This window comes from Lissotriton vulgaris, chromosome 1_1 (assembly GCF_964263255.1).
Source record: "Lissotriton vulgaris chromosome 1_1, aLisVul1.2, whole genome shotgun sequence".
Lineage (NCBI taxonomy): Eukaryota > Metazoa > Chordata > Amphibia > Caudata > Salamandridae > Lissotriton > Lissotriton vulgaris.
The window spans coordinates 2,143,408,051-2,143,435,746 of record NC_141685.1 but is presented as its reverse complement, the minus strand read 5'-3'; the positions used below and the strand labels follow the sequence as shown (position 1 = coordinate 2,143,435,746).

The 27,696-nt window shown below is 47.2% G+C and overlaps 1 protein-coding gene across 1 annotated transcript in view; it reads left to right on the top strand.

Moving 5' to 3' along the window:
• EFCAB6 (EF-hand calcium binding domain 6) overlaps positions 1 to 27,696 on the top strand; it is an 846,383-nt gene that overhangs the window by 516,193 nt on the left and 302,494 nt on the right. The window contains exons 19-20 of the mRNA XM_086922295.1: positions 10,165 to 10,400; positions 13,668 to 13,764. Of these exons, the coding sequence (XP_086778421.1) occupies positions 10,165 to 10,400; positions 13,668 to 13,764 (333 nt within the window). The remainder of the gene's footprint in view (positions 1 to 10,164; positions 10,401 to 13,667; positions 13,765 to 27,696) is intronic.

Here is a 27,696-nt window from a genome sequence, read left to right as displayed (position 1 = left end):
ATTTACGTGCATTAGTGCTTGGCTCCAGTCCACACTGGAGGTTCGGGGAGCACAGCTATAAAACACTGAGCATGCAACTGGAACGACAGAACTCTGCCATTTGTGGGCCAGCTGGAGAGATTGGAGGAGGAGGTTTTGCCACTTGGCCTCTGGAGCCATATCATGATCCCATTAAAAATTAAGATCAGCATTCTATGGCCCCAAATCAGACAGGACTGTAATTTAGGGGAGAGACATCTTTAGTTCAAAGGGAGACCCTTTCAACCACCCCCAGCTTCAGAGGTGCACTCCAGTATAACTACTGGTGCCATACTTCAGCAAAGGGTTTATTTACACTTGTGGGAATATAGGACAGGAGAACCTGGAACTACATGGTGCTCATTGCCAGAGGACTCTTTTATGCACAAGGAGGATTACTGCCATTGAAAGGGACCGCACGCCCTTCCTGAATAGTGGCTGGCCTGGTCCGAGTACCTGCTGCCATGTGGCACCCTGAAGTGTGCTCTCCAAGGGCTTGTTGAGCTTACCCCCTGTTCTCTCTAAGACATCAAAGATCTCCTACGAGGAGCCTACACTGTCTACCTGTGACACCTGGAGAGAGGTGCACTTTCAAGTGCCCACATCGTCTACTGGATTACGACTGGTATCGCGGTGAGAGCTTGATACTAAGAATTGTGCCTGGAGACCTGATTGCCTGGTGCATAGCCTCAAAGTCTTACCTGCAACTAAGGCATATGGCCTCCTTCTCATGGGGACCTTGGTATGCATAAGCATATTGGTGTTAGTGACCAGATAAACTGGTTGCAGGACCTTGTGTGGCCCACTTCGTCAATCGTGCCACATCTCTCTCGTACGACATGCAGACTGCATGCTCATTGCGTGCGGTGTCTGATTCACAAGTTACGACCCTCAGAGGTCGGGCCATAACCAATGTAGTGCTTCATTCTATGTGTGATGCATTGCTGAACTTGTGCCTGTGTATGTGACCAGAACTGTCTGGTGTGACCAATATTAACACACACCAGGCTTGTGCCTCATTTCCAAGGAGGTACGGAATTTACAACTGTTCATTGTGAGTGTGACCGGAATTGTGACCCGGAGTGTATCTTCTAAATGTGTGGCATTGCATTATAAGAATTGCGAGGGTGGGTCTGGGGTGGACAACGTGTTGCACCACATAAGGGTGCTGCGGGGGCGTAGTGTAGGATCTTTCCCAAATGTGCATATTGCTGATGTCATTCTAACACTTCTTGGCCTAGTACAACTAGTAATAATTCCAAGTGTGATTTGTGCCCCAAAATTCATAATGTTCATGTTGCGTTGATTATTGTGTGTGTTGCATATAAATGTTAATTACATGCATCACATGTGAAGTCTCTTTTGTGACGCTCAAGGTATTTATCATGAATGTGTGATGTACCAATCCTTTACACATTGCCTCTGGAGTAAGCCTGACTGCTCAGTGCCAACTACTCAAGGGGGAGTGCAGATTGTACAGTGTGTGTAATCACCCACCCCTGCCGGGAGTGGTAGGTTCTGCCTGGCTAGGGTCTTGCTTCAGCCAACCTGAAAGTGCCAGGTCCAACACCAACATTAAAGGGTTCAATAATGCATAGATGCTTTCGGTTTTCTGTCCTTTCTAAAGGTAAATGTGCACTGGCAGTGTCTGCAGCCCGAGTGAACTGGCTAGTGCCTTGTAGAGTGTATTATATCTGTGGTATATTTGAAGTTGACATAGTCTATGTGTACTATTCAGTGACACTGCTTTGGTTTGTGTGTGAAAAGACTAGATGATGGGCTGAATGCTGAAAAAATCAAACATTCACCCCCAGTCAAAGATCTGTTTTTGTGCTCACCACGCCACCACAATCTGGACCCAGACATATGCAAAACAGTCTTGACCCTGTGCCCCATAGGAACAGTCTAGCCTGAACTGCCAGTTGCTCCCTGGACCAAAAACAAGCATCTTGGGACAAGTTTCAGGCTATCACCCCTCATCAGCCAGGGTAGCTTGAATCCAGAGTGGCAGAATGAGCACGGGGCCCACATTTGGGCATACCCTTACCACTCAGGAAGATAAAAGCAAAAAGAACAAATGATAGCTAGAATGCTGAACAAATCAAACATTCACCCCAGTCACAGATCTGGGTTTAATCCATCATTGTTTTGGCCATCACACCACCTCAGTTTGGCTGGGTCCAAACTGGAATGGCATGGTGAGAAAAAAAAATGGATTTAGGCCTAGATCTGTGTACTGGGGGCGAATGTTTGACATTGTTCAGCATTCCTTCCATTAGTTGCTGTTTTTGCATTTGTTAGTGTACAGTAATGTTCCGAATGCTTGTCTGTCAGCAGAAAAGAAAGGATCAAATCACTGTCCCATTTTCGCCTTGCTCTGTGTCCCCCCACCACCATCAGCTCCTGTGCTCAAAGGGTGTAGCATGTTTATATCAAATACCAGTTTCTTACACTTTGGTTTAATAATCACTTATGTAAGTGTCCCTAAGGCGGAAAGTTCCAAAAGGAATAACAAACATCATGCCTTCTACCCCTGCACATTCGAAAGAAAATAAAGCTATCCAGAGGGGTGTTATTTCCTTTGGATTCAAATTGGTCCGGTGTCACAACTTTATTATCCAGAGAGATATCTCCTATTTGATGCAGGTTCAAAATTATTCTCTAAGGTCTTACATTAGGCTCAGATGTCAGGGGCATGAGTAAGTTGTCAAGCAATGAGAATGCGAAAGATGCTGTCCTCTGTCCTCCTGCACAGGCCACAAGGTGGTACAAGGCGCTGAATGAGCCTTTTGGCTACTTTTGATAATGAACCTTGTGGTGCATGATGCTGGTCCTGTTTGTATGTTTAGAAAAATCAGGTTGGGAAAATGGTATTGAACACTGCAAAACATATATGGGAACATTTCATAAATATGAAAATATGCTTTACATATAGCAGACAGAGGGAAAAAAGTTTAGAACATTATCAATCACTTAGTCATTATATTTGCAACATTGAATGGCAAAGCCAATAGGTCCAGTTTAGTCTGTCAACCTTTTGGCAAGTCTTGTTTTGTTTTGTCAAAGTTATTGCAAAACATTATCGTTCAGGAAGCTCCCAGGCATTTGTCAATCTAAAAAAAAAACACTGACTAAAGTCAAAAATATTTTGGTCTAAGAAAAGCACACATTACCATAGTAGGACCTGACACTGAAGGGAACTACTTTGTGTGTGGATGTGCTCCTTGTGAAAGGGATGCATGCGTTAACTCCTAGTGAAGTCAGCCAGTGGCTGAAGTGGGCTGACGCATTGCCCCTTAACACATGCCCAAGTATGTTAGAGAAAATTTGAATGACGCAAGCAAAGACAAATGGATGAAGTGTGGCGAAAACCCCTCTAGGTAATTATACCACACACATAATTTTAGTAAAATAATACGATTTTGGCTAACACAGACCTAAACAAGCCCATTATTCTGCCAATGGCTGCCAGTCTCTTGCCTTTGAGGAAGAAAGCAAGAAAGAAGGAAAAAAATAAAAAGATAGCTGGTAAAGAAACAAGCATTTACAATGCAAAGGTCTCGTCTTTGTCAAAGTTAGAGCTATTAGCATTGCTCATGGCATTCTTTTTGTTTATGTTTTTTTAACATATAAATAAATGGCATTGTTATTTACAATGACAATAGCTTAATCTTGCGCAAATGTGAGACTTATTGCATTTGCATTCACATAGAGAGCCACACACACACACACAGATATAAATAGAGTTATTGTAGTGAGTTTTGTATGGATTAGTATGTTTATGTGGTATAGTGATAAGCAAATTACTTTTTAAAAAGAGCCCTACACACACACAGCCACACACACCCAGAGCCACACACACACAGCCACACACACACACACAGCCACACACACACACAGCCACACACACAGAGCCACACGCACAGAGAGCCACACACACACAGAGCCACACACACAGAGCCCCCCACACACAGAGCCACACACACAAATACACACACAGTGTCTATGTTTCATGGTGACACACGCTACAGTTGACTCCTGAGGCGGCTTGCGCCTGGGGAGTGGGGCAAACGGTGAAGGCCCTGAAGTAGACAACTGCACTGAGACGATCTTGGGGAGAAAGGTGCGTTCCCTTTGAAACCAACATCTTGGAGAGTTACCCGAGTTCGAGGCACCATAATATCTGCCAGGAAAGGAACTCAAATGATTACAAGGAATATTCCTTTAAGAAGTTTTGGAGTATGGATACCGGACAAAGACCTCCTAAAGAGATGGGTCAAGAGAAAGAGGTGGAAGAAGGTTTTTAAAGAAAATATGTGATGGAGGCATAGTAAGGGGAGAAGAGTAACTCTAGTCAGAACAGAAAGAATGAATCCAGGCTGACCACCCAATTGCTCGTGCTGTGATCCAAGCCCCTACACCTCGGAGAGTAACCAGATTCAAGGCACCATGATATCAGCCAGGAAAAGAACTCAAAAGATTACAAGGAGTGTGCACAACTCTACAGTATGGTAGTAAAGCGTGCTATACGCAGCTCTAAGGCTGTCCATTAAAACGTACAAAGTCGTACACTGTTCTGTCATGGGTAGGTCAAAAGCACATGCACACAAACACTGAAAACACAGTTCTGAGGTGCAATTTGTAAGCAGGCACACAAGCCAGGTAGGCAGTTCTAAAATGAACCATTAAAGGCTTCACACACATGCCCTGTGAGCACATTTCTAACCTGCGACTTTAAAAATGAGAAGCACAGTTTCTGGGTACACAACTCTTAAGGAGTAGCGCTAATAGAAAAGACACCCTGTGCGCATTTCTGCATTGTTTAATGGCGAACATACAAACAACACACGCCCAGTGCATAGAGCTAAAGTATACAGTGCAGTGATTGACACATACACAGTGTGACATGGCGGCGCGTTCTATACACACACACGCAACTCTCCTGTGCAATGGTGAATGCACAACTACACACACACATACCGTGCACAGAGGCAATACTTGAACTACAAATACAGAACTGTATGTTTTCTTTATCCCCGAATATCTGTTTGGTACTGAAAAGTGCGGTGCTCTTCCTTTTGAAGTGCCCCACAAAATGAATGTGTCCTTGTGTAACGTAACTGATGCCCATGTAAAGCGCTCCGATACCTTCGGATCAAGTTCGGGCTATAGAGAGAAAAACAAGAAATTGCAGATCTTATAAAGCAGCCAATCATTCACTGTGACCATCGCGGCACGAGCTAGAGCACATATAATATCATAATTATATATACGGGACACGCGTGACACACAGCTTAGCGCGGAAGTTTGTGTAAACAGTTAAACAATTCCCAAACATACCCCATTTTAGAGTTAGGTGTGTGTACTACAGCTCCTGGAGTACGGAGATGTGGCCGAAACCAGCTGCCGACTTTGAACTGGGGTACTAGGTTTGGATTCCAGCGTCTGTTCATCATCCCGCGATTCTAGGCAAATCACTTATCCTTCCCGTGCCGAGAAACACAAAAGCACAAAATTAAACTGACCTTATGTATTGTAAGCTGGTGCTTCTGTAAAGCGATATAATATCCTTGGGCCGAGTTCACGCCACATAAGATTGCAAGAAATAAATACTGTCCTTGAATATCTCAGACTGTCTCTGGTTTGACAGACGTGCTGTTACTTTTGACTCAAAGCCCCCTTTGAACCTGTTCCCTACTGCAGGCTTGGGGTAGGAGGAGAGGGGGGCAGAAGGGTATGCGCTGTGTATGTGTGGGGGGGGAGTGGGTGAGGGACGATACCCCGCTATGACAATAACTTCGGAAGGAGCTTCTTTCAAATATTGCTTCGGCTTTCCTTATCTTTATGCAGGTTATGTTGTTTGTAATTATACATTGTATAGATGTTGACATCTTTGTAAAGTGCTCTGACATCGGAAATGACGTGGGCCACGCTCTTCAAATAACAGAATGAAGAGGTGTTTATTTCCGGATTTCTTTCTGTCCCGAAAACAAAGGCATTGAGTAGAGAGCGGTCCCCAGCAGGGCGGAGATGTCAGTCCCGTGCTACTTCAACACCCCTCTCGCACAGAAGAGATGGAACATTCCAACAGGATCTGAAAGGAATGGGGAATTCCCGAAGTGACCCCCCTCTTCCCGTCTACGCCCCTCTGCATTGCAGCACCCAAATGGACACAAGACCCCATCCCACCGGGTCATCTCCCTTGGTTTTCACATTTCAGCGCAGGTGAGGGTGGGCTCATCCGCTCGCCTGCTGTACCTTTAAACGGGCATGGGTCTCCCGCATACCTCGGCTCCCAGCACTCTCCCTTCCCGCACTGCTCCTCGGTGCAGCAGGCTCTGGACTCTCACCCTTCGTCCCACGGAGCAGACTGCTCTCACCCTCATGTGAGGACGGGGGTGGGGGTAGTAAAGCACTCACCGCACCAACAGCAGCTCCTGAAAATAACAGAAGAGGCGGCGACGACGACGACAATGGGGGTAACCGCGAGACTTCCTGTCAGGACCTCTGGGAAGCGCCGGAATGTCATTTCCTGTGCTGAGATCGTTTTTTCCTGGCCGGCAGTGGTGGCTGCCTACCAAGCAGTGCGCAGTTTGGTTTCTGCCGCAAAACAAATCTTCACCGCCTCTCAGCCCCCGGGCCCCTCACACCGCCAACATGTACGATGGCGAGGAAGGTGAGTGTGAGTCGTTCACCGTGCGTCCTACCTGCCCGACATTTGTGCACACCCACGAGCTGGCGCCCAGGGATCAGGTTTAGAATGATAGGCTGCAGTTTGTGTTTAATCAGGGGTCTCTGACCAGTGGGCGAAGATTGGTACTGTTACCACCTAGGAAACAAGGAACTAAGCCCTGTCCTTTTCAGATTGGGGGGCGTGCTTTGAACTGATGACATCACAGAGAGAAACATTAAAAAAACATGCCCCTCAATCCGAAAAAGACGGGGTTTAAATGGAAAGACGCCCCTATTCTCCAATGGCTGGCCGCCGTTTAGACGCAAGTCCCTTGCTCACTTTGCCACTGGCTTCAAGCAAGCCTGGCTGAAGATGGCTGTAATGCCAGAAACCGGTCCTAGGAAGCATGTTTCAGGTCCAGGGAAGGCATGGCTTGGCAGTTCGGGCTGGACTGTTCCCATGAGGCACAGGGTCATACTAATTTGCATATGGCCATGTCTGAACTGGGGTGGCAGAGTGGGCTAAAGAACGGTGATGGATTAAACCCAGATCTGTTGACTGGGTGTGAGTGTTTGATTGGTTCAGATGCTCCGTCCATCACCACCCCCTTTTGTACCGCTTTGTTCGCCATAAGTTGGCAGGGTATGCTCAGACGTGACTCCCTTGCTCACTTTGCCACTGGATTCAAGTAGGCCTTGCTGAAGACGGCTGTAATACCAGAAACCGGTCCTAGGAAGCTTGTTTCCGGTCCAGGGAAGGCATGGCTTGGCAGTTCGGGCTGGACTGTTCCCATGAGTCACAGGGTCAGACTGATTTGCATATGGCCATAAAAGAAAAAAGGAAAGAAGGCACACAAGAAAGAAAGAATGAAAGGAGGAACAGATACACAGAAAGGAAGTGAAGAAAAGTAAAGAAACAAAGAAAGAAGAAAAAATCAGAAAAAGCAAGAAAGAAGGAAAGAAAGAAAAGTAAAGGAACGTAAGGAAAGAAAGATAGAAAGAAAGAAGAAAATAGGAAAGAGAGAGAGAAAGGAATAAAAGGAAAAAAATGAGTGTTGGATTGGGTGTGGGTCCAAGAATAGCAAATCACGAAGTGTAATCCCCTCACGAGGTGTTCTCCATCTTGTTTGTGAGGCAGTTGGCTTTCATCCAATTGTCGACTTTAGACATGCAGGCGAAGAAGTTGGTTTGGTGTTCAATGTTTTGGAGGGGGAGAGGATGAGCTAGGTGTCGTCTGTGTAGCATATGACATTGATTTTATGGGTGCAAAGGATGCTGGCTAGTGGGGCCATGTAGGCATTAAAAAACATGGGATTAAGCAAGAATCCCTGTGGAACTCCAAAGACAGTTTTGGCGGCACCCGAGGTTAAAGAAGTCAGGCTGGCCATCCGGGTGCAGCCTGTGAGGAAAGAGCAGATTCAGTGGAGCGGAGGTTCCTGAATGCTGGAATCGTGTAGGCATTGAATGAGAATGCGGTGGGAGATGGTATCTAAAGCAGCGGATCGATCAGTAAAGAATGAGGTCCATCCATCTGCTACCCTGGAGGGAGCAGATAGCCCATTAGGTACCAGGGAATGTAAACTGCATTATGTTTTTTAGGGCATGGGACTGTACCCCCCCCCCTCCCTCCCTAACTCGGGCTCAACAGTCTTTCTACCCTCCTGGGGAGCCAATAGGGGTGTACCCCTTTTCGACACCCCTGGTGGGGCAAATAGCCCACTAGACACCAGGAACAAAAGGCAAAAAAAAGTAGGGGTGGGGTAGCCCACCTATGCATCGACCTGTGACCCAAACTCACAACAGAACCAACAGTCTTTTTGCCACTGTGGGTAATTTAGGGGAATTTAACCCCAATCTGGCCCCCAAGAGGAAGAAATACCACGGGATCGCCAGGAAATAAATGGTGTAACAAACAATAAGGTGCTGTGAAGTCGCTTGCCCAGGTATTGGGTTGCTCCCCCACCCCAGAATGAGTCCAACAGTTTTTCTGCCCTTCTGACTAGAGGTTTATTGGGGGTTTATCACAATTCTTCCCTCAGGGATCAAAAATCCTACTAGACACAAGGGATATATTTTTGTTTTAGAAACAAAATATGGGGTGCGGGTCGGCTGTCTGTGTTTTGGTCCTATCCCCGACCCCTAAAGCCTCAACAGTCTTGGGGTACAGAGCATCCCCATGGCAAGCAAGACGAAATTTGGATTCTTTTGGGTGTTTGGTTTTGACAAGTTGACCAGAAGAGTGGGGTACATTTTTTACTTGCCATTCGGAATGGTTGCAGTATACAGGGTCCCTGCTTGGCTGCCATCCAGAAAAATCCATTACATTTCTGAAAATTAGACCCCCAGAGGAGTCCAGGGTGGTGTACCTTGGGTGGACCCTACAATGTTTCTCACCCACAGTGCCTTGCAAACCTCAAACTTTGCCTAAAATCACACATTTTCCTCACATGTCTGTGACGGAAAGTTCCAGAAACTGCAGAGACCGAAAAAGTTCCTACCATCCAGCATTTGCACACTACTCCAGATAAAAACATTACCACACTTGGGTGGCTGGACCTGGTGCCTGTAACACAAAAGAACTAAAAATGCAATGTAGAGACAACAGCAAAAAGAGGATCTGTGGAACTTAGTCCAGGGCTTGGTCATCACCGAGGCAACCTTACCAAACTCAGATATTTTTGACTAGTAATCTACAAATATGTTGTCATAGAGACTTCTTTTTTTTCCACATATCCAATTTTTAGTTCAGCAATATTACAGCCAGTTTGTCATTGTACTTCAGAAGTTGTATTCAGAACCTCATGAATGCTGGGTCTATCCAAATGGCAGGTGTAGCCAATTTAGCCAACATGTGTTTCATCTTGGGGTTAATCTCCCACTAACTTCCTCTGAGCAAAATCAAATCAGGGTAATGTTAATATACATGTCACCAGTGGTACGTACTTTCTCCAATACCTGTGTTTTCAATTTGGTCCTCACCGGTAGTCAATTTTATATTATCATCTCCTGTCCAAAGGAGAGTACTCCTAGTTGAGGGCAGCGGCGTGTTGCGTGTCTGTCTCTCGGTTTCCCATAGGGGAATCCACAAAGTCTGGGTACTTCTAGTATCCTGAGTGTGGTTGAAAAAATTACGCAAATTTGGCCTGGATACCTTTTGGGGGTAAAAGACCTAAGCACAAAGCACCCCAAATATCAAAAAAGGGTTCAGTATGGAGGACTGAAAAGCCTCAGCATCTGAGGGGGTTAAAGCTGATAAGAAATGTATTGAGAAGTTAAAAAGAGGGAGAAGGTTTGCAGATGTTGAATTTTGATATTCTGATACAGTATTTGTACCTTAGGGAGGGTGTACCAATCTATGTTAGCATGTTCTGTTGATATAATACATTTAGTGTTAATACAATAATAGTGACACTTAAAAAAGATTAAAAACACATATTGCTACATCATTGATGCTTTATCAAATGGTTTTCATAGGAAACATACTCAATCTTCCGCAAAGCAGATAGCAATGGGGATGGTATTGTCACAATGCATGATCTTCACCGCCTCCTTGAAAGCTTTGTGCTCGTCATCACTGAGAAGGAGTTCCTGCGTCTGCTTGAGATGTTGGGCCTAGACATGGGCTCCACTTTAAGCTACAAGGACTTCCTCGAACTGTTCCAGTTGCAAGGGAAAATGAAGGAAACCTTTCAGCAGCTTTCTTCCCACAGGTAAAACTTGTACTTTCATTGTCTCCTGCCAACCCTTCCAACACGTTCAACAGTTGATTGTATTGTGTCTGTGGCTTTCCACAGGTAAAACCTGTACTTACATTGTCTCCTGCTAACCCTTCCAACACGTTCAACAGTTGAGTGTATTATGCCTGTGGCTTTCCACAGGTAAAACCTGTACTTTCATTGTCTCCTGCTAACCCTTCCAACACGTTCAACAGATGAGTGTATTGTGCATGTGGCTTTCCACAGGTAAAACCTGTACTTACATTGTCCCCTGCTAACCCTTTTAACACGTTCAACAGTTGAGTGTATTGTGCCTGTGGCTTTCCACAGGTAAAACCTGTACTTACATTGTCCCCTGCTAACCCTTTTAACACGTTCAACAGTTGAGTGTATTGTGCCTGTGGCTTTCCACAGGTAAAACCTGTACTTACATTGTCCCCTGCTAACCCTTTTAACACGTTCAACAGTTGAGTGTATTGTGCCTGTGGCTTTCCACAGGTAAAACCTGTACTTTCATGGTCTCCTGCTAACCCTTCCAACACGTTCAACAGATTAATGTATTGTGCATGTGGCTTTCCAGAGGTAAAACCTGTACTTTCATTGTCTCCTGCTAACCCTTCCAACACGTTCAACAGTTGAGTGTATTGTGTCCTTGGTCCAGGATTCACCTGACAGTTTGGTTGCTTGGATTAAATAAAACGGGGTCCAAAATCATGGGCTGTAACCACTAGAATAACAGAATACTTCCTGCAAAGGTCAGAATTAGTTGTCAACGAGTTGTTATGTTACACTGTCCACACCTGTTGACCCGTTTTAAATCCAGATATGTATATCTACCACTGTGTACACCCAAGGTCTTACAGATTGGCATTAGGTAGTTTGTCAGCCTTTGTTTACTGAGCGTGTCCACATCACATATCCCAGAGTGCAACAGTCGAAGACCGTCTCCTCACCTTAATTTCAGCAGCCCACAAATTGGATGAACTTACGGAATAAAGGCCCTGATAATGATCGTGGCGGTTGGACTGCCGGCAGGCCATTGGTGGTGGTCTGACCACCAACAGCCCTTTGGTCTGAACGCTGTATTATGATACTGGCGGTCAGACCCGGTGCTGTTGAACGCAAGACTGCCGCCTCTGCCAGGATCATAGATACCGACTGTGCGGCAGTCAGAGTAGTGTCCCAGAATGAAGGCGGTGCTGAGGCAGGCACCACTGTCGGGATTTCGATAACCCTCTGTGCTAAGTATAGGACCAGTACACACTGTCTTTGGCATTTGGAGAAGTATGGGTTTATTGGGTATAGGAAACAATGAAAAAATAAAGCAGGAAGTGAGTTCAGTATAGTCTTTGATGGCTGTGGTTGTCAGAGACATGTCTTCTCTGTTTAACAAAACGTCATGTCTCTTAGGGCATCCAAAGGTAGATAGAGCAGGGGAAACAAAACAAAAACAAGGAATTAAAATGGATAATTCCTTTGTGGAACGCTCACCTACGTGCCAACTTCACCAGGGCAGGGGTGTGTTTTTGCAGCAGGGGTTTGTGGTGGAGAGGTTCTGTGATAACACCACCCCAGAACACACATGCACCTCCCACGTACGTAATGTGCCTGTTATTTCATAGCAACCCACCAGCCCCACCGAAAGCACGGTGTATTATGCAGAACTTGCCTCTGACCACGACCTGTCTCCTGGGTCATGGTTTGGAAGCTGAGGTGTCTATCACACTTCATGGGTCGCTGGGACTAGCTGGCACAGTAGAGTAGCTTCTCTCTGGGGTCCTCTGTTTTGGCAGCTGGAGTCTCAATGCCGGGGGGAAACCTCGACAGGAAATCCACCTGGTCCCTCGTCTACAGACGCCGCATCCGCCTTCCCCAACCTCCAGCTGCCCGTCTCCATTCCTCTTGGCGTTCTCTCCGAAGCTGTCCTCATGCAGTTCCTGTGTCTAATGCCACTCCTCCTTCTCGCGCTCCCTTTGAACTTCAGAGGGCAGTGGTCTCTCGTCTGCTCTAGGAAAGTGCTCTTTGCTTCCCGGGCTCGGTGAGGATGTCGGCCATGTTAGATTCCTGACCTTTCTCACACCCTTTCCGACAGCCTTTTCCTGGACTGAACCCCGCCAAGGAAAGACCCGGGTGTCGGAGCCCAAAGTAAGATGTGTCTGGGTGCCCCTACTCCTGGCACTGTCACGTGTGCATGTCACACTGAGCACAAATGTGTCGGAGTCACGGAATGGTGCCAGCATCTGCTGCAGCACTTTTCCATTGCCGCAGCATGTCCACTCCGCGGTACCGCAGACTTCTGACTGCTACTCCAGCGGTCGCATTAAAATACGCCTGCCTGCTTGTCGACGGTCTCCTGACTGCCCGGCATTGTAATCAGGCCCAAAGTTCTCTGAAATGACGTGAGGGGAAATCATTTATTTATTTGCCGGTAGCGCATTACATACAGAAGGACCATGTCGGCACATAGCATGATAGGAAGAATAACATAAACCATGTGATGATTGAGGAGTTGAAGTTATGTGCTGATTGGTGATCAATAGACCACAAACCATAATAGCATTTATTTTTTTGCCGTATAATGAATTATAGTTACACTATGGACGTATGTACATCTCTGGGTACCTTATACTGTGTTACTTAATCATACATTCCTGTAGGATGAAATGTCACTAAAGGGTACGTTTGAATTGACTGAGGGGAACTCTTGATCTCAGGAGTCAGTGTAGTCGTATCATGGTGGTATAGAAGATAGAGGGATTGGAATTGTCGATTCCTGAAAGGGGGTGTAACGTCAGTATGTCAACCAGGTAGTCCTCAGAGACCACTTCTATACCATTGTCAACGTTGTTTAGATCCTTGCAGCTTTCAGAGGAAAGTGAGTGGTGGGATGTGTGCCTGGGCGTGTAGAGGAAGTTGCAAAGTTAAATTTATTGTCCTGCAAAGAGGTAGAATATTAAGGGATCTATCTGCACGTTATCCCTCCCCCCATAACCCGAGGGGTGGAATGTTGCACCTATGCTGCTGTGCGATAATGCTGGGGTTTTCAGCTTGGCACCGTTATTGGTAACAATTCACAATGGTAATGTTAGTTTGGAAAACAGACTGAATGGAATTTACTGGCATTCTTTCTGTACTCTTTGGATCTGTTATACATTTAGCCGAGTTTATGCTACATGACGTTTTTGCCTGATTGCCTCTTTCCGTAACACACCTGACCAGTCTTAAACATGTAATTTTCTTCTGTTTTTTTACTTAACAAAGCCCACAGTGTAAGCTGGACGATGTTGATCTAGTGTGCGAACAGGCTCATGATTACCTTGTGGTCAAAGCAAAAAGCCGGTGGCAGGACCTGGCAAAGGTAAGCCTGAAATATTCTAATGCATTAAAAACATGTTATTGAAATGCGCAGAAAGCCCGCCCTTTGGGAAGAGGCCATGTTTAAAAGACGGAATTATAAACGGCACACTGGCACAATAACTAGAAAGGAATTCATAGCCAAATGTCAGGTATTATAGTGTGTTTATTGCTCTGAAAACCAAAAGCATGCGCTCATGACTCAACATGCATCTGTTTTTCAAACATTATTTATTTATATTTTATATCCTAATCCTACCCATGGAATTGGTAGGTTTTTTCTGTAGAAGCTTTACTGTAGAAATACATAAGATTCAGATTATTAGCTGCACCGACTATGGGATTTTTACTTCCTGTTCTATTTCTATAATTTTACATCAGTGCAATTTCAACAGAACTCGTACTATCAATGCGGTACAGCAAGATTCTGACTGAAAACATGTGCACGTTCTTTTTCAATTGTTTTGTATTTTCTTTCGGTTTGCTTTCTGGTAGACTGTCTAGCTAACACGTCATCAGCGAAATTATTTTTTTATATAACATTATACTGAATAATCATAATGTGCTATAATAGCAAGATGTTTATTGTTAGCCATTCCAGCTTTCAGAATCCAAACGGGGTTAAATGCCTCTATAATTATTAAGGGGCTGATTGTGAGTTTGACGGTCACTCCGCCATCCCACAGCGGTCAGAGGAATGCCACCAAGCCGGCAGCATCCCGACTGCTGCATTGCAAGGTTGCTGCGGGCTGGCAGTGTTGTGGCAGGGTTGTGGCAGCAGTGCAATGGCATGCGTCAGATCATAGAGAGAGCCTGAAGCAAATGCGACGGATGTCACCCCCACCCCACATCCAATGGGATCTCAGCAACCGAATTGTCGCCCCAGTTGATTTGGAGAACAATTCCCTACCCCAACGCTTCCACCCGGCCCTTCAGGTTTGAACATTCACTGTAGGACAGCACTATCTACTCCCTCCTCCGCTCATTCAAATCTATACTCTACAATACCCCAACTTGGGTCCAATCCAAACAATTTTGACGAATCCACACAAAGAACCTAGGCCCAATCCCAGAGCAGTTAACAGTTCCAACCTCGAGCAAATTCCCTTCACTCAGGCCTCCTCCGATGTCAACACACCCCACCTGAAATGTATGCTACTCTATTGCAGATCAGCATCCAAACACACAGCAGATATTGTTGACCTCATCCAAACACACACCCAAAAAGAATGCCTTATGGTGCTCATTCAGAACCTTTGATGAAACTACCATATTAAAATCCTGATCTGGGTTTAATCCATCATCATTCTTTAGCTCACTCCACCACCCCAGTTCAGACATGGCCATATGCAAATAAGTCTGACCCTGTGCCTCATGGGAACAGTCCAGCCCAAACTGACAAGCCATGTCTTCCCTGGACTGGAAACAAGCATCCCGGGACCGGTTTCGGGTTCATAACCCTCATCAGCCAGGCTATCTTGAATCCAGTGGCAAAGTGACCAAGGGACCCACGTCTGGGCATACCCTGCCAACTTAGAGTGAACAAAGCGATACCAAAGGGGATGATTTAACGGAGCGTTTCAGAAAATCAAACACTCACCCCAGTCAGCTGATCTGGGTGTAATCCATCATCATTCTTTAGCTCACTCCACCACCCCAGTTCAGACATGGCCATATGCAAATCAGTCTGACCCTGTGCCTCATGGGAACAGTCCAGCCCAAACTGCCTAACCATGTCTTCCTTGGACCGGAAACAAGCATCCTGGGACCGGTTTTGGGTTCATAACCCTCACCAGCCAGGCTATCTTGAATCCAGTGGCAAAGTGAGCAAGGGACCTATGTCTGGGCATACCCTGCCAAATTAGGGCGAACTAAGCGATACCAAAGGGGATGATGGATGGAGCATTTGAGCAAATCAAACACTCACCCCCAGTCAACTGATCTGGGTATAATCCATCGTCATTCTTTAGCTCACTCCACCACCCCAGTTCAGACATGGCCATATGCAAATCAGTCTGACCCTGTGCCTCATGGGAACAGCCCAGCCCGAACTGCCAAGCCATGTTTTCCCTGGACCTGAAACAAGCATCCTGGGACCGGTTTCTTGCTCAATTTGCCACTGGATTCGCACTAGCCTGGCTGATGACGGCTGATTAGCCAGATACCAGTCCCAGGATGCTTGTTTCCGGTCCAGGGAAGACATGGCTTGGCATTTCGGGCTGGACTGATCCCATGAGGCACAGGGTCAGACTGATTTGCATATGGCCATGTCTGAACTGGGGTGGCGGAGTGAGCTAAAGAATGATGATGGATTAAACCCAGATCAGTTGACTGGGGGTGAGTCCTTGCAATGTTCAACACCCCGTCCATCATCCCCTTTGGTTTTGCTTTGTTCACCCTAAGTTGGCAGGGTATACCCAGATGTCGGTCCCTTGCTCACTTTGCCACTGGATTCAAGCTAGCCTGTCTGATGACGGTTGGTTAGACAGAAACCGGTCCCAGGATACTTGTTTACGGTCCAGGGAAGACATGGCTTGGCAGTTCAGGCTGGACTGTTCCCATGAGGCACAGGGTCAGACTGATTTGCATATGGCCATGTCTGAACTGGGGTGGAGGACTGAGCGCAAAGTTCCAGCGGAACCAGCCCTTTGTGCCAACAGTCACTGTCCACAGCAACTGGCAACAGTGGGGCAAGGCTGCAGGCGGTGTCTGAGAAAGGAGCGTCATAGTCGAAGAGCCGCTGGACGAAGTTGCAGTAAACATTTCTACGTTCGGACTAAGTCACTTTCATGAAAGTCGAAAATCTGTAGCCGACTAGAGTTCTCGGAGGCCAGGTACCCCTTTGGTGAAGGACCGCTGAACAGGATTTGCTGCTGCAGAGAAGAATGTAGCGGGAGCAGCTGCTAAATGAGACCGGCCAGCGATGCACATTGTGCAGATAGACCAGCAGGTTGGTACCCGTCGTCCTTGGATTCCCAGGGTAGTTTTTAGCCAATCATTTTTCACAAGTTTTGGATTTTGTCTAAATTGGCACATTTAGCACCACAGTATAAATATATGAGTAGACCGAGAGCACTATAAAGAGTCCTTTGTTGGTCTGTTGTTGTCACAGGTCTGCAGGTCCAATTTTATTTCTGACTGATCAAGAAGTCCAGTAGTAGTGGCAGTATTTGTATATAAGAAGACAGCTGACACAAGTTTAGTTTTGGACAACCTTTTCAAGGCTGATTGTATAGTTAAAAGTAGAAGACCATGAAGGCCAGAGGGATAGAATTCAAACATTGGTATTGGCAGTAACCTGCCTTGATTGCATTTCAAAGGCACTTGCCCACAGAGCGCCAAGATGCCCTCGGGCATTTGTGCACTTTACAAATGCACTAATCAAATCCAATCAAATCAAGTCAAATCATTACCAGAATGCCTATGTAGTGGGCTAAAGTATGCCCGAAAGTCTTCACTGCACAGGATTTGAAAGTTATTGAAGCCGCTGAAGTACACAACATTTATCAGAGACGTTTCTATACACCAATGATACGCTTGTGGTTCCGGTGAGTACAGTGCCGGCATGTACGACAGCATGCATTGTATTCACGTACTTGAACACGGCACACGCTGGCATACATGCTGACACTGTACTCACGGGAACCACAGGCGTATCATGGCCATATAGAAACTTCTCAGATAAATTCTGTCTACTTCAGCGGCTTCAATAACTTTCCGGTACTGTTGAGGGGCCTTCTTGTGAGTACCATGATGGCCCTCTGTGAGGGGAACCTTTGGTTAGCTTACTATTGCCCCCCTGCTGCTCCAGATGCGGGACATGGACCTTGCCTTGCAGACCTAGGGGGGCGCGAAGAGGTAAGCCTCCCGTGGTGCCCTGAACACTTGGCCCTCCATATTCTGTTGGCTGGTTCACTTTACAGTTGGGGCAACCTAACTTCTTCCTCCCTAGGACCCTACTCCCGGCGCCGATGCTCCTGACACCCTGGTGGAGAAGATGGCATGTATGAGCTGGGCACTCTTTTTACAAAAGAGAGGGACCCTCTAGAACACAAAGGACTAGGATTCAAAAAGAAATTTCAGAATAGGCGACCTCTGGGAACTGGGAACTCCCTGGATTTGATCAATCGTAAGAGCTGCCCCTCTGCTGTGGGGACACTGACTTCAAGCAAGTGCAGACTCTGCCACCCCTCACGTGGTTTTCCCCCCGGACCTCAATACACTTCACAGTGCTCCATCATTCTGTCCCCTTTTGTGCCCATGATTTGGTGGTGGACCACGTTGGAAGGCGGTAATCTACCTGAACCTGCAGGTACCTACGACACTCTCTGCTACCTGCAGTGATTGTGACTGGCCTATGCGGGGTAGCGCCTGTGCCCTGGCCACTCTCCCTCCTTTGACCATTTTATCCTTCACCATGGGGAGGGATAAATAACAGAGACAGCAACAGGGAAACGCCATTATTCAATAGACCACCCCACATCAGGATACCCATAGAAACACCATGCAGGAGTCCTGTGGTATCCCGGAACACTCCCCAGAGCACCAGGAGGAGCCCTCCCAGGCTGCTGCCTTGGAGCCCACATAGAGGTCCTGGGTGGCACTCAAGGGTCAAATTGAAAGAGTCCATTAAAGTGATCTGCTCCGAGTGTATTTGCGCAAAGTGGCGGTCAAGATAGAAAATGCAGAGTTCAACATTGCCTCCCTCCAGATGGAAGTACAGCAACCTACACAACAGATGACTCAGATGACGGCGGTCACTGGCACCCTGGAGGCCTGGGTTCAGGACGCTGAGGGTCATTCTTGGAGGATCAACTCGTGGTCACTGGGATTTCCGGAAAGGGCTGAGGGCCGATCTGTGGAAAACTTTTTGAAACCATGGGCGAAGAACACTTGGCAACCCAGGAGAGAGGGCACACATGGCCCTGTCACTGCTCCCCCCTCCGGGCGCCCAACCAACTGTACTAATTACATGCATATTAAACTATAGAGACAGGGATGGGATATTGTCCAACAGTACGAGAATAGGAACATTGCAATCTACCCAGATCACACTTGGAAAGTCCAGAAGTCCTGCAAATCGTTCTTGGAGGTCAAGAAAGGGGGACACGGGCAGTTAATGCTGAGGGGATTGTTCTCTGTACTTTACTTGGGGGGTAATTATGCTCTGCACTGTCTGGTATCATGATGAGAATAGATTACTTTACGCGTGGGGTCTACCGACCCTGTAGGAAGCTTTGAACCTCTTGAAAGTTCCTTTGGTTGGTTAAATTGCTGGGCATCAGGTACCTGGCATTTTGGTTTGTTCTCTTTTTTCTGATGTTCCTCTTTTTTCTCCTCACCTGTGAATCTATGACCTCATATTTAATCTTGTATGAGGTAGGGGAGGGGTGCATCTCCTCTATTTTGGAAGGGGGGTTCCTATGGGGAGTTGGGTAGTGATAGCATACGTCCTGACTCTTCGAAATATTTGAGCATGTATGATGTTATGGTTTAGTCCTAGTTGTCTGGGGTAGGGAGCAGGAGTTTGTGTCGTTACCCGCTCTTTTTTGGCATGGGTGTCATTGCCATCGTGACAGGAGTGTCATGCTGTTCTACCATTATTAGCTAGGAGATGATGAGCACACATGGAACTTATAAACTCCTCTCTTGGAATGTCTGATGATTAGGGTCGTATAAAAAGTGTTACCAGGTGTTATCACTCCTTAAGAGACATTGGGCTACATGTATCATGTAATTTACCGGACGCAAATGGCCCGACCCACAGAATCAAGCTGTTTTCGACCTGTCAAATGCTTTAGGAATTCCAATTTTCAATTCTGTAACATGTTACTGAATCCCAATGTAGAATTGTGTATACATACCGATTTAGTATTAAGAAGGGGCATGTTTAGGGTATCCTTTCCTAATACCGAATTGCAGCGCTTTGTAGGAGTGTTTTGCGACCGAACTCTTTTGCAAACGGGAAGGGTTCCCCAAGGGAACCCTTCCCCTTTATGAATGTTCATAACAATATTTTTAAGAGCAGGCAGTGGTCTACCAAACCACTGCTTCCTCTTAAAAAATTAAAAGAAAGCTTTTTTTTTCTTCATTTTTTTAACACACCTGTTTTCCGTCAAGGAAAATGGGCTGCATTTTAAAAACTGATGGCTTTATTTAACAGCAATCACAGACATGGTGGTCTGTTGACCCCAGCAGGCAACCTTCCCTGTGATTTTACCGATTCCTAATGGGTCGCACATTGCAACCTGTCTCATTAATATTAATGGGAAAGGTCGATTTGCGACCCATTAGGAAAAGCTAAATGAAACTCAAGGATTTTCATACATTCAGATAGTAATTACCTAATTGCCATTTGCAGAGAATCGGAATCAGGTAATCGCTATTTGAAATACTGATACATGTGGCCCATTGTGTTGATATTGCGTGCCTGCAGGAACCCCACCTTACTGGTGCAGAAGCTATGAAATTGGCTTGGAAGTGGAGTGGTCAAGTGTATTATGCCAATTACTCGTCCTTCTCATGAGGTGATCTGGTCTAGTTTGCCCTGAAGGGCCATTTGCTCCGACTTACATAAAGGCTGATTTGGAGGGACATTACTTTTTACTCCAGGTTAGACTTGATGAGTTGGAGGTCGCCCTTGTTAGTACATATGGGTCCAATATTTATGATAAATCCGTTTATCTGACCCTGCATGATGTAGTTTCCCCGGCTAAGGACTCCTGAGTGCTGTGGGCTGATGATTTTAATAGTTTTTTTGAGGGAACCCTTGATCAACATACCTCTCGCTATAACACTAAACCCAAAATGACAACTGCACTGCAGGAGGTTACAAATAAACTGGGACTTAGTGATATTTAAAGGGTCTTCCACCCCAGCTCGAGGGAATACACATGTTACTCCTCAACACATGACTCCTTTAGCAGACTTGACTGTATCCTTTAATCAGAACCCCTGGGCTCTAGGATACTGGTGAGGATTCACCAGTCATGCTATCTCTCTGCTCATGCCCCTGTGTGCTGTGTAATTGAATGGGGGAGAAGTACTCAGTCTCTGTACACTTGGAAATTGCCTTCGGTACTGTTGCAGAATGCTATATGAGCTTAACTGGACATCCATGCGTGGTGCGCGGCCTGGACGCTGATGGAGTAGACAGCAGAGCTTATGAGCTACGTCCACCAGCCGCTGCTTTGCACCATCTTGGCCCCTCATGCGGCATACCTAGAGCTAGGTGTACAGCACAGAACCCCTAGAGATGGGGTAGACCAGTGGGAAGCCCCTAAAAGGAACCTCCAGCAGAGGAGATTGAAGAGAAAGTTCGGCCGACTGGAGCAACAACCAGAAAAAATGGCAGCGCCCATCAAAGGCGGAGTACGTAGCAACAAGGCGGCAGTACCAGCAGGACCCTGAAGCTGGTGTGACCCTGCGAGACAGCCAGGACCTGCCCTGCAGCAAAGAAAGGGATGGTAGGCCAGGGATTTGACCGCTGCGTGGAGGATCGGGCAAAGGAACGCCCGGGGGAAAGAGTACGGCTTGAGCACCTGGCTGTTGCGAGCACAGGTGGTGCTGGGGATGGTCTGAGCCTTCTTTCCCCTGCCTGGCCCCCATAACTGGGTGCTGAGAGGGGAGGGACAATCTGAGCGCATGGGGTAACAACTGGGCCTCGTGATCCACGGCCCGCGAGTGAGCTGCATGACAGGGACTGGGACGCCATACAGCACAGGGGCTACGATAGCTCTCGAAGGCACATAGAGAGCAGAATCTGAGCTGCAATGAATTCCATTATTGCATGGACTCCCCCTCCACTCCCTGAGACTACCGAGCCCTCCTAGCAGCAAGACTTCGCTCACAAATAGAGCAAGCGAACCACCGGCCCCTGTTGCACAGTGCTCATATCCTGAGGAGCCGAGGACAAACCGTACAACTAAAGCACCAACAGTATGACAGAAAGCACACCCCTGAGAAGGCTCGAGAAACCTACCCATAAGCGCTGCAAACTCCAACAAGGGGCATAGGCGAAAATGGGAAAACAGACCAAGAAAAGAGACAAGTAGGACACACAGGCGTGTAACCACTGTGAAGAGAGCAAAACACACACCCCCTAGGCGGACACCACGGGGAATCTGACCCTACAAGACATTCTACAGGCAATAAATTCTCCAAGTGAGAGAGACCAAAATTGACTCAATTGGAGTAGACTTGGGCCTACTAAGAGATGACCACAGGCAACTTGTGGAAATAGTCACAGCAAACAAGCGCCAAATCTCTGAATCTGCCCCTGTGCTGACAGAAATGAAGGCACAACTTACACCGCTGGAAATGAAAGTGCAAGTACTGGAACTCTGGGCGGATGATGTGAAAAAATGGTAAAAACGAAATAATATTAGGGTGACTGGCCTACCCTAGAAAGTGGAAGGAACAAACATGGTGGGGTAACCTGGAGGAATGGCTCCACATGAGAGTGGCACCAGAGGGGCTCTCCCCATTCTATGCTCTTGAGAGAGCCCACTGAGTTTCAGTGAGGCTACCTGCCCCAGAAAATGGCTGGTAATAGCGAGGCTTCTACACTGCTGAGACAGGGACCACATACTGACACATGCCGATGGCAATTAGAAATCAGAGTCAACAACGTGGTGGTGCGGATATGTCCAGACTTCTCCAGGGAAGTACAACTGCAGAGGAGTTCCTTCCAGAGCGTCAAGTTAAAACTCCGACAACTAGTCTACAAATATGCCATGCAGTACCCGGCCACATTGCAGGTGTTCACTCTGACGGAAATTATTTTATCACACCCCACAGGAGGCTTGGAGCTGGCTGGAGCAACACCGCGGAGTGTCACCACCCAGAGACCAAAGACGCCGAGGAGGCCGAAGCAAAAGATTTAGCAGCAGACGACCCAAAAGAGTCACGATGGCACCAACAGCCACGGCCCGTAGTGGGAGTACCTGCCGGGCAGTGACATGGGGAGGGGTAGGGGCAGGGTGGGGGGTAGTAATGTATGGATTACAGACCTTAACAGGTAAGTAAACATATAAATAAATAAAACAAATTTTGTTGCGTGCACTGCATCACCAAATGCGATGCGGTGCGCACAACAAAATTTGTTTTATTTATTTATATGTTTACTTACCTGTTAATGTCTGTAATCCATACATTACAACACCCCACCCTGCCCCTCCCCCTCCCAACGTCACCGCCCGGCAGGTACTCCCACTGCCGGCCGCGTCTGGGCACCAACGCAAGCAAAGGCACAGATGGAGCGGCGACGTGCAATGTAAGTGGTGGCGCTGATCAGTGGAAAAGGATCTGACTGCGATAATCGAGAGGCAAGCGGATTGAGGCAGACTCGAGCTCGGAGCAGGACTCAAACATTTCGGAGAACGGCTGATGAGATCATCTGAAGGTGCAGGTAGGGTTTACGAAAGAGATAGAAAGCAGGAACGGGACAATAGGGTGCAAAGATGAACTTAATTATAATAGGAGAATGCTAATTGACATTGCATGTAATAGTTGAGCCGGGCGGCGTGCTGGCGGGCGGATGCGCCTGACGCCACACCAGCCTCGCCTCCACACCTTGCAAGCAAATTTTCAAAGGGCACAGACTACTAGTTTGGATGGGAGGGTACCACCTGCTTGTCCGGGGGATGGGTCGTTGGGGGGAAAAGTTGTAATGTTGTTTGTTCATTGGTTCGGGTAACACGAGCCGCAATACAGGTTCATGCTAGCAGAAATGGGTTGAAGCAAGAGGAGAAATATATACGGCAAACGCTATAAGATACAAGTGCTTAACCTGGAACACAAGGGGTATGCATACTATGGCCAAGCGCTATAAAGTGTTTTCCTATCTTAACAGACGGGGAGTACAAATTGCACTCCTTCAAGCAACTCATCTAACAGCCAAAGAGGGCCAGGCCCTAGAAACGGTGGCGTGGACAGGCATTCTACACTACATACTTGTCCTATGCCATGGGGTGTAATGATATGGGTGGGCGCTGAAGTGCCTTTCCAGATAACAGATGCGCTGATCAACCCTGAGAGCAGATATGTTGCAGTGAGAGGGAGACTGGACGGTGAGTATAATAAGTATATATGCCCTAAAAGCAGACAAGGCTCAATTTCTAGACCGACTGCCCTGACAACTAGCCCCATACTTGACATCGGTAGTGCTAATTTGTGGAGATTTTAATACTGTATCAGACACCATCCTTGATAGATCGCACCCGCCATTGCAGGATTCCCTGACTTCTCGAAATGTGCAGACGTTCAGACTGGCAGGGACACTGGGGATAGGTGGACTCTTGAAGGACCCTGCATCTCGCCCACAAGGACTACTCATTTTTCTGAGTGACGCCTGAAGTATACACGCAACTAGGCACATTTCTATGCACCCTAGACATGTGCAGACAAGTCTGACCCATTGAATACTTAGCTAGGACGAAATCAGATCATAACCCTGTTTTCCTGGTCATTCGATGGGCAAGCCCTAGCCTGGTCATCCCTACCTGTAATCTAGGCCCAGATGCGCTGGAAGACCAGGTTTTGAAAAGAAGGAATACTTGAAAAGATCACACAATACTTCCAAGAAAATGATGGGACAGCAACCTTTCCCTTACCGGAATGGGATGCGTTCAATATAGTGCTGTGAGGCCATTGTACAGCAGAGATAACAGGGGTTAGACGCACGCTACCAACAGAAGTTCTAACAGCTGAAATGGAACGCAGGGAGATAGAACAAAGACAGCCGGGGCACCCAGAACTGCAGGGGTAACTCCTAGAAGCGCGAGAGACAGTAGCGCAACAGACGGAGAGACTGCACAAATGTGGAACGGAACAAATCAGGCTCCTGGCTGGCGTGGCTAGCCTACCCAAATAACAGGGGATCCCCAATAGTGGAAATGGAAGATGAAGATGTGAACAGACAATACACAGAGGAATGGATCAATGGCACCTTTTTCCCTGTACTACACCAGGCTGTACCGTAGAGCCTCCCAGTGCAGGGATGAGACAATAGGAGAGAATTTAGAACAGTTGACATTACCTCGACTATAGCCAGAGGAAGCAGAGGATCTGGGGAGGCCATCTCCTTGCAAAAGGTGAAAGCAGCCATCAAACATATGGCACACAATACAACACCAGGAACAGACGGGCTACCTGCCGAATTCTACTCGACATATGTGACGAAGCTTGCCCTTAGGTTGGTCACGATGTATGAGGCAGTGAGAGAACTGCAAATGCTACCAACCACCACTAGGGAAGCGCTAATAGTCGTAATCCTTAAACCCAGTAAGCCAGCCCACGACAGGACAGCTTATAGGCCGCTGATTATGTTGAACATGGACTATAAAATATTGAGCAAGATACTTGCGACCAGAATGTTACCGCATATGACCAAGCTGGTCCACGCGGCCCAAGGGGGTTTCATCCCGCATAGAAACACTGCCATTAATATCAGATGCCTCATGGCTATACCGAGAGCGGAGAACTACTCCAAAGATGGCGCTGCAGTATTTGCAGTGAATATAGAAAAAGCTTTTGACAATCTGGAGTGGCAATACCTGTACCAAGTTCTAGAATGGATAGGCCTAGGTGAGGGCTTTGTGGGATGGGTGAAGCTACTGTATGCAGACCCAAGAGCCAAAGTGCGTATGGGAAAAGTTATATCCCAGAACCAGAGGGTGGAGAGAGGAACAAGGCAGGGATGCCCACTGCCCACTTTGTTATTCGCCCTGGCCATGGAGCCACTGGCATGCCATGCTCAGATGGGGTGGGATAACATATGGCTGACAATATAAGAGACCCACCACCACTTTGCGTTGTATGCAGATGACCTGCTCCTCTTTCTCCAAGACACAGAGAGGGACCTAGATGGGGCCAAAAATATGTTAGAAGAATTCGGCCATCTCTCTGGACTGAAGCTGAACTGGCAAAAATATAGGCTATTCCCCATGACACCAGACAGACGTCCTCTGGAGGGCCTGGGAGGCCTACAATGGGAACCCACCTGCCTAGATTACCTGGGGGTGACAATATACCACAGAACTGCAGACTTGGAGGAAGACAATGTAGGCAAGGGGATAAGATCCCTCCGCTCTTCCATGGACTCCTGGGGTTCACTGCTGCTGTCAGTGGCAGGCAGGGTGGCCCTACTGAAAATGGTGGCACTCCTGCATTTGTTATACATCTTTGGGACACTCCCGATATGGATCCTGGGCACGACATTTCGGTATCTGAACTCTCAAGTAATAACATTTATCTGGGGAGCAGGCAGCAGACGAGTGGCCCTGGCCACGATGCAGCGCTCCACAGCGACGTGGGTGGGTGTGGGGGGGGGCTTCTGGGAAGAGCTGTTAAATGTAGTCGAAAGTGTCATAGACAAAGAGGTACCACACACACTGGGGCATTGCATACTGAGTTGGTTCCCAAACACGGCCAGGACGAAAGTTCCTGGGAGGTTTCAGGACCTAGCATATGTATTAGCAAAGCGAGAATGTGTGCAGAACTGGAAGGTACCAAGGGGGCCAAGAATAGGGATCTGGAAAAGAGATTTAGAGAAGTGGGCAAATGCAGAAAACAGAATCCAGCTAAGGGAGGCAGGATGAGGCATAGGGAACCTAGAAACAGCGAGAACCTGGGGGAGACTGCTAGATGACATACAGGCATCAGACCTCGACGATACAGCAGAAATCCAATCAGACCCACCAGTGCCGGGAAGGGACAACAAGATGAAAGCCCCAAGAGAGTAATATATTAAGGCTGGCAAAAGAACTCCCCTGTCCCACACAGACCCCAGATAAGAGCAAGGCATAAATCAAAAGATGTGAACATACATTGCTGAAGACAATAAACAGCAAATAAGCAACTCATTGGGGGGTGGAGGGGGAGTTGAGCTTCTGCTTATTAAATTGTTCCTATGAGTTATTGCTACAACAGAACAGAAAGATAACTGTAGTATAACCTGTGAATGCATGTATGTATCCTGTGATAATGGAAATGCTTATAAACCAAAATGCCAATAAAATCTGTTTAACCCCTTCCCTGCTCATGACGAGCTCAGCTCGTCATGCAGTACACTGGTCGTGTGCTTATGACGAGCTGAGCTCGTCATGAAACAATGGCAGGAGGGATTTTCCAGCACAGGAGAAAAATCTCCCTAGCAGCCAAGGTGTTAAAGAAACAAAAAAACTGGACCTCCATGCATAGTAGGGCAACTGAATGGGAGACCATGACGGCTGCATTAGCTCTCATGTGGAAGAAGGCGCGCGTTGTAGGCAGAGCTCATACAGAGGGAGGAGGAGCTGGCGTGTATTCAACAGCTCCCTCCAGATGATGAGGAAAGGTTCACGGGGGATGAATCAGCTCAGAGGCTGGTGATGTCTGTCCGAGATAGGTTAGAGAAATATACTTTGAAATCTTATCAGCAGTTACTCCACATGTAGGGAGACAGGTACGGGCAACTCTTAGCCTGGATACAGTGCTGTGAGACAGCTTACCTTCCCATTCGTCACCTTATGTCGTCTCCGGGCCAAGACGTGTACACCCAGGAGGGCAAAGTAGACATTTTTTAGGACCACCATTTGGAGCAGGGGTACAGTAGTATGCAGCCACTCGACCCGACTTGCTGCTTTCTTGGGATGCTCCGCCACTTCTGCGTGTAGGGGACGATGTGGCCCAGGAACTGGATGCTCCTCTTACCTTGTAGGAAGTCCGAACTGCACTTGTCATCCTTACTCATGGGAAGACACCTGGCAGTGACCGCATCCCTTCTGAATTTTATCAAGACTTTGCTCTAGTGCTCAAGCAGCAGCTGCTAGAGGTGTATCAGGAGGCCAGGGACACTGGAGTGCTGCTCCCTTCTATGCGGGAGGGCTGTATCTCTATGGTCTTGAAACCTGGCTCTAGTGCATCCGATACATCAGCCTACCATCCTCTTACGTAA